General features: G+C 39.0%; 1 protein-coding gene across 1 annotated transcript in view; it reads left to right on the top strand.

The window, feature by feature from the left end:
- Positions 1–13244, top strand: part of AP2A2 (adaptor related protein complex 2 subunit alpha 2) — a 46323-nt gene that overhangs the window by 19280 nt on the left and 13799 nt on the right. The window contains 7 exon segments of the mRNA XM_084521090.1: positions 5752–5894; positions 6693–6886; positions 8630–8759; positions 9737–9838; positions 11283–11391; positions 11898–12048; positions 12458–12626. Of these exon segments, the coding sequence (XP_084377216.1) occupies positions 5752–5894; positions 6693–6886; positions 8630–8759; positions 9737–9838; positions 11283–11391; positions 11898–12048; positions 12458–12626 (998 nt within the window).

Genomic DNA, 13244 nt, shown 5'->3' with positions numbered 1-13244 from the left:
TAAATTCTTCTCTAGTTAACTGATGCAGGGGAGAAATGACCATAGAAGCTTCCGGCTGTGTAGAACTGTCAATCAGGCAATGATCAGAGGCTCAAGGTGTTGTGAGTAAAGCAGTGTAGTAACTTCAGCCTGTTTAGCTTGCGCATAACATCCTCTAAGCACAACTTGAACAGTTCTGAATAAATAACAGTATGCGTTCAATGAATAATGTGAGTGAAATGTGACTCAACTTTCCCCTCATGTATACTTCTTTACTTTGTGTGGATTTTAGGTGAAAAATGTCATTCAGCTGAAGACAATGACTTGACATACTCAGAAGAAAAAACAGAAACAAAAGTCAAAATGTGGCTGAAGCGAGTTTGCACTGCTTGTTGTGTAACCGTTTGTGTCCTTGAGGGTGTGAGGAGGTGATAGCTGTGTATCTTTCTGCTGCAGGATTTCTACGGGGGCTCTGAGTTGCATGGTTCTCCCTTGCAGACTATCCACATAAAAATAACCAGACCTTCATTAATGCTTGTTTTCCCCCCCAGTTTAAGTAAGATTATTCAATTTAACCCAATTCCTTTTTATGTAGCACTGACTTTTTAAAAAAGTGTTTGTTAAATAGTTTGTATTAAGGTAAATGTATGATGGAGTCCCTTAAGATGGAGTCTCCTACTAAATAATTATGGTGTGTGCAGGGGCCTTGTGCTAATTACCTGGCTGGAGATGCAGCAGTTGGACTGGCTGAGTTGCTACAATCACGGAAAGGGACAGCTGCAAGAAGCACAGCTGGCAGTCATGTCTCCTGTCACAGCTATGTTCTCGCTTGAGCCCAACATAAGAGGCTGGTATCCTTTCCTCCCACTAGACTTCTATAATCTTCTGCATGTTGTGTTGCAGTATCTAGACCCTCACTCCGTGTAGCTGGCAAGACAGCCTCTCTCTATAAGCATGTGAATATTACTACTCTTGTTACTCTCACAGAAGTAGCTCACAAGCCTGTTACCCACCTTATGTTTGGGTTAAGCTGCTGCTTAAAATGCCCTTGTGTTCAACAGGCTGGGATGATGCTGCACATCTCTGGAAAAGCCATGCTTTTCTTGAACTGGTGCAGTGTATGTCTTGGTGCTGAGCTTGGATCTGGCTTCTGTGCTCTGAGCTCAGGAGGAATCCAGGATCTCTGTACTTCAAGTGGCTTTGTCTCTTGTTTCAGCATGAGGAAGCTGTGTTGTTAAGGTCAGCATGTCCTTGACGGTTGCTTTAAATACTTCTGCATTAACTGAGATAAGATGAATGCAGTATAAAGAAACTACACGAGTGTAATAAAGCAGAAGTTGTAGGAGTTGTGTGAAACAAAAAAAAAATCCATTTGTTTAGTTTTCAGATTATAAAATTATTTTTTTCCCATGCTTGAGCCAGACTTCAAGTCTAGCTGTCAGAGTAATAATTGCTTTGTAAAGGACATCTGCTTTCTTGAGTGAAAAATACCAGGTTTATTGATGTGTTGCTTAATTTTGATCTCTCAAAGCAAAATCTGTATACTAGTGAAACTGCCCACAGATTTATATGCTGTTTCTGCAGGCAAATGAGCTTTGGTTACCGCTTGATTCAAGCTTGTTCTTTTTTCCAGAGCTGACACTGGAGCTCTTTTTTTTTTTTTTTTTTTTTTTTTTTTCTTGTTGCTTAATGGGTTTTGTGTTAGAAGAGTAGCTGCTGGATTTAAGACATCCTACTGAATCTGAGCTTTGGCTTGTGCAGAAGAAGGAACACCAATGTCAGTTCGTAATATCCGCTTTTGTTTTTAACTTCAGCTTACTTGCTTTCCCAAGATTGAGCACGTTGTCCCAAACTACACAGTAATCCATAAAAAGTCCAAGCCTCTAAATACGTGTTTTAAACAAGCTGTGTGACAGTGGATTGCTTTCCTGCCATGCTGTGTAAGCAGCCTTCCATTATTTAAGATGGGTCTGGTGTTTTAGTCACACTACTTTCATACGCCTCTTAGACAAGCAGGAGACAATCTGACAGTAAAATAATGGTGTCTTCACTGACAGAGTGAATTGTTGGAAGCAAAACCAGGCTTCAAATATCAACCGAGTTGTAGGGACGCTGTAGTAATCCTGTTTTGGTGGTAGTAGCAGTCGCTAAATACCACCTTATGGATTGGTATGGGTTATCAGTCACAAATATTCAGCCTTTTGGTTAGAGGGCTTGGACTGTATCACGTTCAGAGGAAGACAAATCTTGTCATGCCTTAAAGTTTAGATACATCCATAAAAAGCAACTTCCATCTTTTGGCTTTCAAGCTAGGAGCAGGCCTTCTGTTACGTTAACCTGCTGGACTGCTGTGCCAGCTGCACAAACAGGTCAGTGTCTGAAGTTACACAGCTGAAGTCATCTAAGGAGGAAGCGCACTGAATGCAGAGGAGCACAGATGTTTGCTGCTGTGTTTTGTATAGGTCACAACTGAAGTTCTAACTCTAAGGAATATCTAGACTTTGAGATAGCAGTCGACTGTCGGGCTGCTAGTGGGACTAGACTTGCCAGGCTTCCTCACTCTGTCCCCCAGTGAGCACCCTACAGGACCAAACTGCCTTCCCGCCCCCTCCGGCTGGCAGCAGGCTCTGTAGCTGTGTAGCAGGGTGGTTTTTAAGTGTACAGAGTAAGATTCAAAAGCAAATGCTGTGTTTTAACTCATTATCCAAGTCATGGACAGAAGGTGCTGCCTGGGAACCAAAAGGTCTTGTAAAGCATTTGTGCCTTATTCTTCCCTCTTGGAAGGCTGCCTGAAAGAGATCTAGCAAACTTTTCAGGGAAAGCAAGTAGTCTTTGAAATGCCCACTGTGCTCAAAACCTGCTGATGTGTGTTCTGGATCCTTCCTGTTTCTGCTGACTTGATTTGCAGTACTTGCAAATGTTCGTGGAAGCATTTAAAAATGAGCTGAGTTGAAAGAAATGATTGTGTATTGCAATAAAGATAACACAGAATGTGCAAAACTTCCTTCTGCTTTTGTTTTCAGGATGTTTGCTTGGGGCTGGGAAGGGCTGTGCTATTTTTGCATGGACTTCAGCAAGATGACTTGTTAGTGATGTTTAAAATAGAGCCTTTAAACTCAGTAAATGCCACATGGGTGGAGAGGAATTGAACAGTTAAAATTTCAGTAAGAACCTCAAGCAAAGGCTTCTTCAAAACACAGTTGAATTTACATGAATGTAGTGAGACCTTTGGCTGCGATGATCTTTTTTTGAATTGCACAGCTAATTAAATGGTATTTAAATAAAAGGGGGGGGTGGTAGTAGATGGAAATAACATATTGGGGACTAATAAAGCTTTAAAGAGAGATCTAATGTCTGTTACTTGGCTTAATTTAAGCTTTCCTCTTAATCATAACTTTCAGATTGCCTGTGCTGTATATAAGGGACAGAGGCTTTTCAAAGTAGGCGTGAAATATTTTTTTCTTGTCTTAAGGAAAAGTGTTTCAGGTACCAATTTTACAATACTGTTCTCAGTTAGCACGTGATATAGAAGGAAGCTGCTTTTTCTTTGTCAGTAGGATGATAACATTTTGAGCCTTGACTGCAGAGCATAACTTCTATCAAAGATGCCTGAAATACCTGACAATTCAAGGCCGTTGTTAATCTGAGCTCTACCAATGCTGGTAGCTTGGAAGAATATAACTCTTTAAATACCTGAATCCTGAACCTGAAAAAAAAGAATTGCCAAATCACGACAAATACTTTGTTGTGAAAGCCTGTCCAGTTCTGAGCATGCATACTTTCCTCTACTTGTGTTTTTCATTTAAACAATTGGATTGCAGTGTTCTATGCTCCCTCCTCCTTTGTGATCTCAAAAGGCAACAGCAGAGCCATTTGGCAAAATTAGAGAATGGTTTTTATACCTGCAACTTCTGCGTAATGCTGTGCTAACAGGCAGCAACAATTGAGTCTTGGACTCGGTCTTGCAGGCTCAGGTTTCTTCCACTTATGGTAAAGTAGATATGAAGCTACTTTCTGACACCTTTTGGTCTATCTGTATCTCTGAGAGAAGTAACTAGTGATAGGAATGCTATTAAATACCATAGCAAGTCCTCAATTACATAGATCTCAGCCACTAGGGGATCAGAGGCTTAAATAGGTTCAGGGTGTTTAGTGTCCCCTTCTGTGAATCATAATTGTATCTGGTAATGGGATCCAGCATCACCTGTTCCTTAAATCATTCACCTGGAAACAGTTGGTTTGTCACTAGCTGGCATGTGCTTATCACGAAGTAATATAAAGCCCCTCTGGCTTATGCATTGATTCTTTCTTTCCCTTTCAGATCTCTTACAGAATACAAATTGAAAACCTAATACTGAGAGCCTGTAGAAACCTTTCTTATGGTAGCAGCTGAAAAGTTTAAAAGTTAAAGTTGTCACTCTGCCTTTGTGTGTGTGTGTATATATATCTAATATATTCTGTCTTTCATAAGTAGGATGTCTTTGATTTATACGGTTCTTTTCCTTTACAATAATGCAGTGGGAGGAGGTTTCGGCTGTTGAGTACCCTCTTATCAGGAAAATAATATAATATGAAGTATTCCTTCCCCAGGTTGCAAATGTAGAAAGCTTTATTCTGCTGCTTAAGCTGTAGTTTGATAGCAACAGTGAATAGACGTACATGGCTGGGTATGTTTTTCCCTTGGGCCATACTATTTCCGAAGAAGGAAATAAATGTGTTTTTTTTTTCTTAATCTGGATATCTTGTTCTGTTATGTCTAATGTTAATTCGGGTATCTAGTAAAGCAAACAGGCCAGGATTCATTTGGCTGCTGACTCAGCAGCAAAATAGCCTTATGGCAGCAAACTGTATGTGTGACTCAAAGAAAACATGATTTGGGCCAGTTTTCTGCAGAGCTGGCTGCAGTGAGAGGTTCCTGACAGGATCCAGTATGGCAGGACTTCATTACTATGAGTATCTTAGGTAACGCTGCTCCCTGTGTTTAAGGGAGATGTGATGTGCTGGATTCCACAGTATAGACATAAAGGCAGCTTTTCTCTGCTTAGCATAAAAATAGCTTCAAGCTTCAAAAAGCTTATTTTTATTCATAACTGGTACATTGTCATTAAAAAAGGAAACAACCCAAATCCTGTAAGATCAACTGCTGTCTAAAGACTAGGATTTGAAGGGTACCTCCATCCATATTAAAACTGCAATTTTATGCTTACATTTTGTTTCTCTTTTAAAATGAATCTAAATAATAATAAAAAAAAAATCCTAGCTGTCATGTATGTAGGAAAACATTGGTGTTGTTTTTTGCACAAAATGATGTAAAGAGTTTTAGTCCCAGTTAGGTCAGAGGTGTGGATCTCTTGCATTTTTTTTTCAAAGTAGAGTGAACAAAAGCTCAAATAACAACTTAAAATGTGAAATTTAAGTACTGCAACAATTTTAATTCTTATCTTTCTGCTGAAATTGTGGAAGTAGTGATTTGCCTCTATTGTACACTTGCACGTGATCATATATGTTGCATATGGGACTGTACGTCTGAGATTGTAAAACCCAACAGTACATTAAATTTTCATTTATTGTTCACTGAATGCCAATGCATTTTCTATTTTGTAGTGTAATGGATCGTGAATCAAATGCCAATCTTCATTGCTAGGTACACCTATGTCTTGTTACTGTGTTTAAGATACATGATATTACAGTAGAACCCTCCCGCTGGCTGGGAGGGAAAGCACGTATAGGAACGATGCAGACTTAATTGCTTTTTGTTTCCTTGCTTTCTAGGAGACAAGGCTCTGGATGGTTACAGTAAGAAAAAATATGTCTGCAAGCTGCTTTTCATCTTTCTCTTGGGGCATGACATTGACTTTGGTCACATGGAGGCTGTTAACCTGCTCAGTTCCAATAGATACACGGAAAAGCAAATTGTGAGTAACTCCATCCCTGCAAAAGATAAACCATTTTAACAGTCTGCTTCAGCTGTAGAGCCTGCAAAACAATTTTCCTCCCTCTCTCAAATAAAAGCCTTGTTTTGAATCTAGCAGTGATTTTAAAAATGTAAACACCTTTGTGCACAAGGAATCTTGCTTTATTAAGTGACTTGAGAGGTGTTGCTGTATGGTCTAAATAAATTCCACTAATTATAACAGCTAAAATATGTACTCTGTAAGGTTATTACTCCTGCTAGGTAACTGCCTTGAGTCTTGCAAGCAGGTAGAAATAGAGACTTCAGAGAAACATTAGCTACTGATAACAAACTATAATGCAAGTATGAGTTCCAGTGCAAGTACTATGTACTGGCTAGCTGTACAATATGTGAACCAGAATAGGCAAGTAACCTTTATTTTTCAGAATCTCTTTACGTTTTCATAGGCAAGGTCATATTTATCACACAAGTGTCGCTTCCTAGAGTCTAAACAATAAGCCAAATTCTTCATTTGCATACAATTCAAGTATCCCTTTCATCCAAAATAATCTTTTGAGTATGTGCTGAAAGAGATTGATAGGCCTTGAGCCATCTTTCTCTAAAACATGATAAATTACAGAAACATTGAACTAATTAATCCGCACATCATCTTTCTAGCCTTCACTCTGGTGTCTGAATATCTTTCTGCACATACATTTGGTATTGCACAAGAACTATATGTCTCAAAGTATTAGTTGTGGCATTAAAAGAGAACATAACATGTCAGCTAAAATGAATTTTCCTTTTTCCTGAAACGCAGGGATATCTCTTCATCTCCGTACTAGTGAACTCCAACAGTGAGCTGATTCGCTTAATAAACAACGCGATCAAGAATGATCTGGCAAGCCGCAACCCCACCTTCATGGGGCTAGCTCTGCATTGTATTGCTAACGTGGGTAGCCGGGAGATGGCAGAAGCATTTGCTGGAGAAATTCCAAAAATACTTGTAGCTGGGTAGGTATGATGTGCCTCCTTCAAACAAAACACCAGTAAACCTTTTCAGTGACTCACTTCAACAGAAGTGGCTGAACCCATGCTTTGAGCTACTGTGCTTGCAGTACAGATAGTGACAGTCTCCAATAACTGCAGATATTCTGGTATACCTGAGCATGGAATTCCTTGTATAAGTCTAGAAATACAACATGGGAAATGAAGAATATGTCAACATCTTGTATAGGCTTTGTGTAGCAAACAATTTTTTGTTCTATATACATGTGTGGTAGTGAATGCCTCTGAAATGTCTGTTTTACTTCCCTTACCTGTCTTGAAGGAAAGAGAAATAAATGTACCTAAATAGAGGTTTAAACTATAAATCCTGTTATAAAAGCTTTTAAAAATATTCCTGACATTATAAGGCATGTGAGAATATTCTGTGGAGTGACAGTTCTTGCCTCTTCCGTTGACCATGTGAACAGCAGTTCCAGTAAGTAGCAAGTAGTCACAGCCAAATCTCTAACTTTTTCTTTTTGTTGATAGGAAGTCTCTGAACAGACTAGGTAAATGTCTGGAACTGTAGTTAACTAAACCTATAATAAAGCTTGTGATTGCAGGGTTATTTTGTTTTGAAACTTATTTTGAAGATGCGTTCTGGGGCCCAGGCAGGCTTGCTGCTGTCCTGTCCTATTGTGTCTTTGCCAGGGTGCTGTTCCCCATGCAGCATAGCAGAGAGAACACTAGTGATGAGTCACAGATTTAATAAGCTACCCTTAAGTTCCAAAAATTTCATATAGGGTCATCAGTCAGAGCACAGCATCTTCAGTTCAGGCTTGTTTGAACTTTTGATTTTTTTATGTTCTGAGATCAGTCTTCAGGGCCTTGAAGAAGTTTGAGGCGAGGGTTTTGGCTGTGGCGGGGGGGATGTGTTTGGGTTTTGGTTTTGAACTGTGATCCCACATGATCTCATGAAAAATTGATTAACTTCATAAAGAACAAGTCGACTGAACTCCTGGGGAAGTTTCTGAATATTTAACCAAGATCACACAATTTAAACTGTCTCTTAAAACTTTCAGTGCTAATGCTCCATAATTTATTTTAGCTGTTATGACAAATGCAATATATTTAAAACAAACAAACACACCACCACTAATTCCCTATTTTGTGAAAAGGAGCTCAGTGAACTGAAGTAGTAGCATGCTGCTCCTAAAATAGTCAATTCCCGTGCCAGCAGTATGGATGGCTAGGTGAACAGACATGTGGGTTGTGTGCTTGGTAATAGACAGCTAACTTGCATGCTAGCTGTTGAGTAGTTAATGATTCATGTCTGACGTGCACAACCTATCAGGAGATCCAGCTGTACTCACATACGTAATGTGTTGGATCTTAACTATTTGACTTGAGTCCATATTTGACTTGAGTCCATTTGAAAGAAGCTTGTGCTTGTGGTACTTCAGTGAGAGCTTGACCCAATTAGGAGCTCTGATGATGAACCTTCAGCTCTGATGAAAAGATAGGAGATGTCTCTCTAAGTAGCAAAGGGTCATTATAGATGCTGCTAAGGATATGTAATGGTTGAAAACATATCTAGTTAAACTTACTGGCCAAATTTAACAACAAATATTGTAATGCAGGAAGAACTTACTTAGCAAACTTCTGTTGAAAAGTTGCTACCATGCTAGTGCACAGATTAGCATGGTACTATCCTGTGAGTATTGCTGCGGCTTTAATTTGGGTTTAAGATATATTGGTTATGTCTTGCAGAGATACAATGGATAGTGTGAAGCAGAGTGCTGCCTTATGCTTGCTGCGTTTGTATAGAACTTCTCCTGACCTTGTCCCCATGGGAGACTGGACGTCCAGAGTGGTACATCTCCTCAATGACCAGCACTTGGTAAATTGACTTAGTTATGTTTCTTTGGCCTATTCTATATAGAGAATGATGCCACTTCAGCTGTTAAGTATGTTATGAATTTATTTCCTCTAGTGTTTTTCAACCAGCTGGGCTGTCGTTTACTTAAGGCTTGCATAAAGAGTTGGAAGGAAAAGTTGTTCTCTTGTTAATTGCTGTATATATTCATTTCTAATAAAGTCTTGCTTACCTTAATCTTTTCTGGAAGTAAAAGGAATGGTATGCACAAGTTCTTTATTTGGTCTGACTGTAAATTAATCCTGTGCCTTGTGATCCTAAGTCATATGTATGTATCAGTAATACTGATTGTCTTAGTATTAAACTGGGACTACAATCCAAGACCTTACTTGTTAGTGCTTGAAATTCACTGTCCTGTGGTATCCGTGTTGTCATTCTTATCCTGATGGTTCAAAAAAGCCCTATTCTTCTAGATAAGAGGTTCTGTATTTTTTCTATCTGTCTACTTTAGAAAGAAGTCTATTTAGACCTGTGCTTCAGCAGTAATGGCAGCAATTTAGTACTCAGTAGTATAGAACATTTGTATTTTTCAAAGCCCTCTCTTCATATTGGGCTTCCAGAATCCTCTTCTGGATGAGCTGCTGCATCTAATTTTTTTCTCGTGTTTCTCTTGTGTAAGAAGACAATTTGCATCCAGCCTTTAGTATAGCTATCTAAATATGATTTTAGATATACTATCCAAACGTGAGACAAAGCTAAAACAAAAGTAGAATGAAATGCTCTGTACACGTGGCGGTATCATGTCGTTGAAGGTCCTATCCAGATTTAAAGACTTGTAATTTGTCTAGCTGTTTGCAAAATAAAGGGCTTTTTAATATGGGCCTTTGTCATGGGGATTAACTTTGTTTTTCTTGTATATTAAAAGTTGCTTCAAGTGGTGTTAATAAACAGCATCCTAAACTTTTATTAAAATGATTGTGCTGTTTTGTTTTTCTTTTTAGGGTGTGGTTACTGCAGCTACAAGTCTGATCACCACTTTGGCACAGAAGAACCCAGAAGAGTTTAAAACTTCTGTCTCCTTGGCGGTGTCTAGATTAAGCAGAGTGAGTCCAATGATAACCCTGACAATAATTTACTGTTGCTTAGTTTACTTGGCTTTCTAGGTCAGATTAGCTTACTGTTGCTTTTTTATTCAGCTTTCTATGTCAGATTAGTTTAGTACACCATAAGCAGTTAAGATGATTCAGTTTCACTTCATACATCTGGTTTTGTTCTAAGGTTTGTTGCTTACCTGGACAGAAAACTGTTTTAGCTTGCCCAAACTTTTTTTGTTGTAGTCCTTGCTATGCTGCATGGGTGTGTAGCAAAATGGTCTCTCAGCTACTGCTATATTGAATAATCCCAATGAGACAGTTGATAACACCAATATAACACCAAGGAGTACTTGGATCAAAGGCTGGGTCTGCAAATTTCTGCATGGAACCCTTGAAAATTACAGCCTACTCTCTTAAGTTTATTTAAGGTTCTTACAAGATGAGTTGTCTTCGTATTTCCACTTTTGAGCTGCTGCTACAATAATATTCAGAAGTATTTGATATTCTGTAAATGGGTGTAGGGAAGCAGGAGCATGGAATGCAGGGAGAGGAGCAGAGACATTTTTATACAAATGCAGTCTTCAAGTTAGTATCTCCATGCTGGAAAACATACATTACTGTGTTGCTTTATTTTAGTCTCTGGAAGGTATTCAAGACATGGGAAGATAATACTTCACACGTGTTTTAAGCCTAAGTTTATGTAGTCTTTTATCCAAAATAAATTACATACAGTTCAGAGATACTTCATTTCTCTTCAAATCTGAAGATTTTGTGTAATACTTAAAAGCAAGGGAGTCCTGAGGGAAGTGCATAGCTGTTCTGTAAAGGAGCAGCAAGGATTAGTCAGGAATCTCTTCGAGCAGAGCTAATGCCAGACTTACGCTTACCCTAGAATCAAAGGTGGAAAAGAAATCCACAAAAAGAGGTGCTCCCTCTGAAACCTAATTTATTCTTGTCACACTTCTCTCTATTCATATAAACCTCTTCTGTGAAATCTATTGGTTCTTTGCTTTGGAGTAGGAATAGTAATGAAGATGTTAGTTCAGTGTTCCATAGAGTCTTGTATTTGAAATTCAGAGTTCACCTATCAATGGTCAGTCAAGTATAACACTTTATTTAGGCTTTCTGTTGGTGGAATCTATGAATTGCTGAATCACAGAAAGTCAAGCTTCTAGTTAAACATTTAGATGCTATGAGATGGTTGTCTTCATTCTTAAGAAAAACAAGTATGCTTTCAGGAAGAAACTCTGTCTGCTGCTGTATGATTAGAGAACCTGATGGTATACTTGATAGTGTAACAATTTGCACCTAATTAACCTACTTTATTAAACATTTCCAGTGACACAGTTTTGTAAGCCTCTGTCAAAGGTGACCTACAGTGTTCTTGGGGTGCTGGTCTTGATTGCAAGTCACCTAACTTCAGTAGCTGAGGTGCTGTCTGCTTATTTTACAGATTGTAACTTCTGCATCAACAGATCTTCAGGACTATACATATTACTTTGTTCCTGCTCCTTGGCTATCTGTGAAACTTCTGAGGCTCTTACAGTGCTATCCACCTCCAGGTAATGCACAAATCACAACAGTGGTCATTTCTAACACAGTGCATTATCTACAAAGAGCTGTTGTGCTGTAGTGTGACTATAACTTGGAGTGCAAGCACTGTGTTGTAAGACAAGGATACAGAAGCCTGTTCTTCCGAGTATTTCAGATTGCTCTGAGCTATTATGTTTTCTTGAATTATGTTATTTAATTTTAAAGTGTCAAACCATCTTGCAATTTGCAAATCACTTGCAACAGCTGTTTTAAGCATACGTTAATGCTATCAACTATATTATAGCCTTGAAATATATTCCAGTGCAGATTGTGTTTGGATTTTGCTCTTACTTAAGTTAAAGTGTGGTTTAGACTTCCTGCTAACTGTACACTGTGGTTGGGGGTGGAGCAGATGAACTATTTAATGTACCAGAATATTTCAGTTTAATCTCTGCAGTTAGCAAGGTGGAAGGCCTAAGATAGGAATTAGGGTGTTGAGCAAAGTGAAGTTGTCCAACGGCTTGTTCTTCTCCAGAAGACCCTGCGGTACGTGGTCGTCTCACAGAATGCCTGGAAACTATTCTTAACAAAGCACAGGAGCCACCAAAGTCAAAGAAAGTACAACACTCAAATGCGAAGAATGCTGTGCTGTTTGAGGCGATAAGTTTAATTATACATCATGACAGGTAAGCTGTGAAAACAATTGTATTGCAACAGGATTTGTCGAAATGAAAAGCCAAGGCTTTTCACTGAACAGATTTTTACTAGATGGGGGGAAACAGAATATGAAGTTGCTTGTTAGGTTGGAACACAACCACAGCAATGGGTTTGAACATTAAAGAATGGTGTCACTGTCAGAATATTATTTGTTTATTTATTTCTTGCTTTTTGGGGGGTATTTTGTATTGAGCCCACCACTTAAAGCCATTGGCAAAGATTTGCTCACAGTATCTGAATTTTCATTTCACCAGCAGAACATTCTAGCAGACACCACCTGAGGCACTTTAAGAAATTTGCACTGCAGAAATATTCTGTATTTGATGTACTCGAATCTGTTGCTTTTAACCCTTTCACTTTCTCTCCTGTTCTGTGCAGTGAGCCAAATCTACTAGTCCGTGCCTGTAACCAGCTAGGTCAGTTCTTGCAGCACCGAGAAACTAATTTGCGTTACCTAGCACTGGAAAGCATGTGCACGCTTGCCAGCTCTGAATTCTCACATGAGGCTGTGAAAACACACATAGAAACTGTTATCAATGCATTAAAGGTAAATATTAAGTGTGCAGTCTGTTCTGAGTCTCTTCTCTCATTCCCATGTCCCATCCCTCACCTTCCCCCCAAACTTCTCCCCTCCCTCCAAGCTCCCCATCCCTGGTTAGGCTAAGTTATACTCTGGGACCAAAGGAGTTATTTTCCTTAATCATGATGTGATGGCAACAATAGAGGTCAGCTTTAGTTTATTTCTGCAACTTATAAGTGAATCTTTTATTTGTACCTGTGGCCCCTGTAACAGTATGGTACCCTCCTCAACCTGTAGAGTGAAGCTGAAATGGTGAAATACAAGATGGAGAATGCCGAGGAAGACCTTGTCCTGATACTCTCTTGCTGGTATCAGACATTTTACCTTCACTGCAGTAGCTGATGGGGAGCAGTGAAGTAGATCAGCTTCCACTGTAGCATGTGCCGTTTTCCAAAAGCTGAGAAACCAGAAAGACAAATTCTTAGGTCAAGTTTATGTGATGAAAAAGCAGAAACCAAGAGGAAGACAGTTTTTCTTTTACATTTAGTTGCACAGTTAAGTGTTTACATGTATTGTTTCCTTCCAGGCTCATACTGTAGCATGTTAATATGTTTGTCTAACCTTAAAATACGTGTCTGTTTTAGC

This window comes from Aythya ferina, assembly GCF_964211825.1.
Source record: "Aythya ferina genome assembly, chromosome: 5".
Lineage (NCBI taxonomy): Eukaryota > Metazoa > Chordata > Aves > Anseriformes > Anatidae > Aythya > Aythya ferina.
This window is presented reverse-complemented; position numbering and strand designations above follow the sequence as displayed.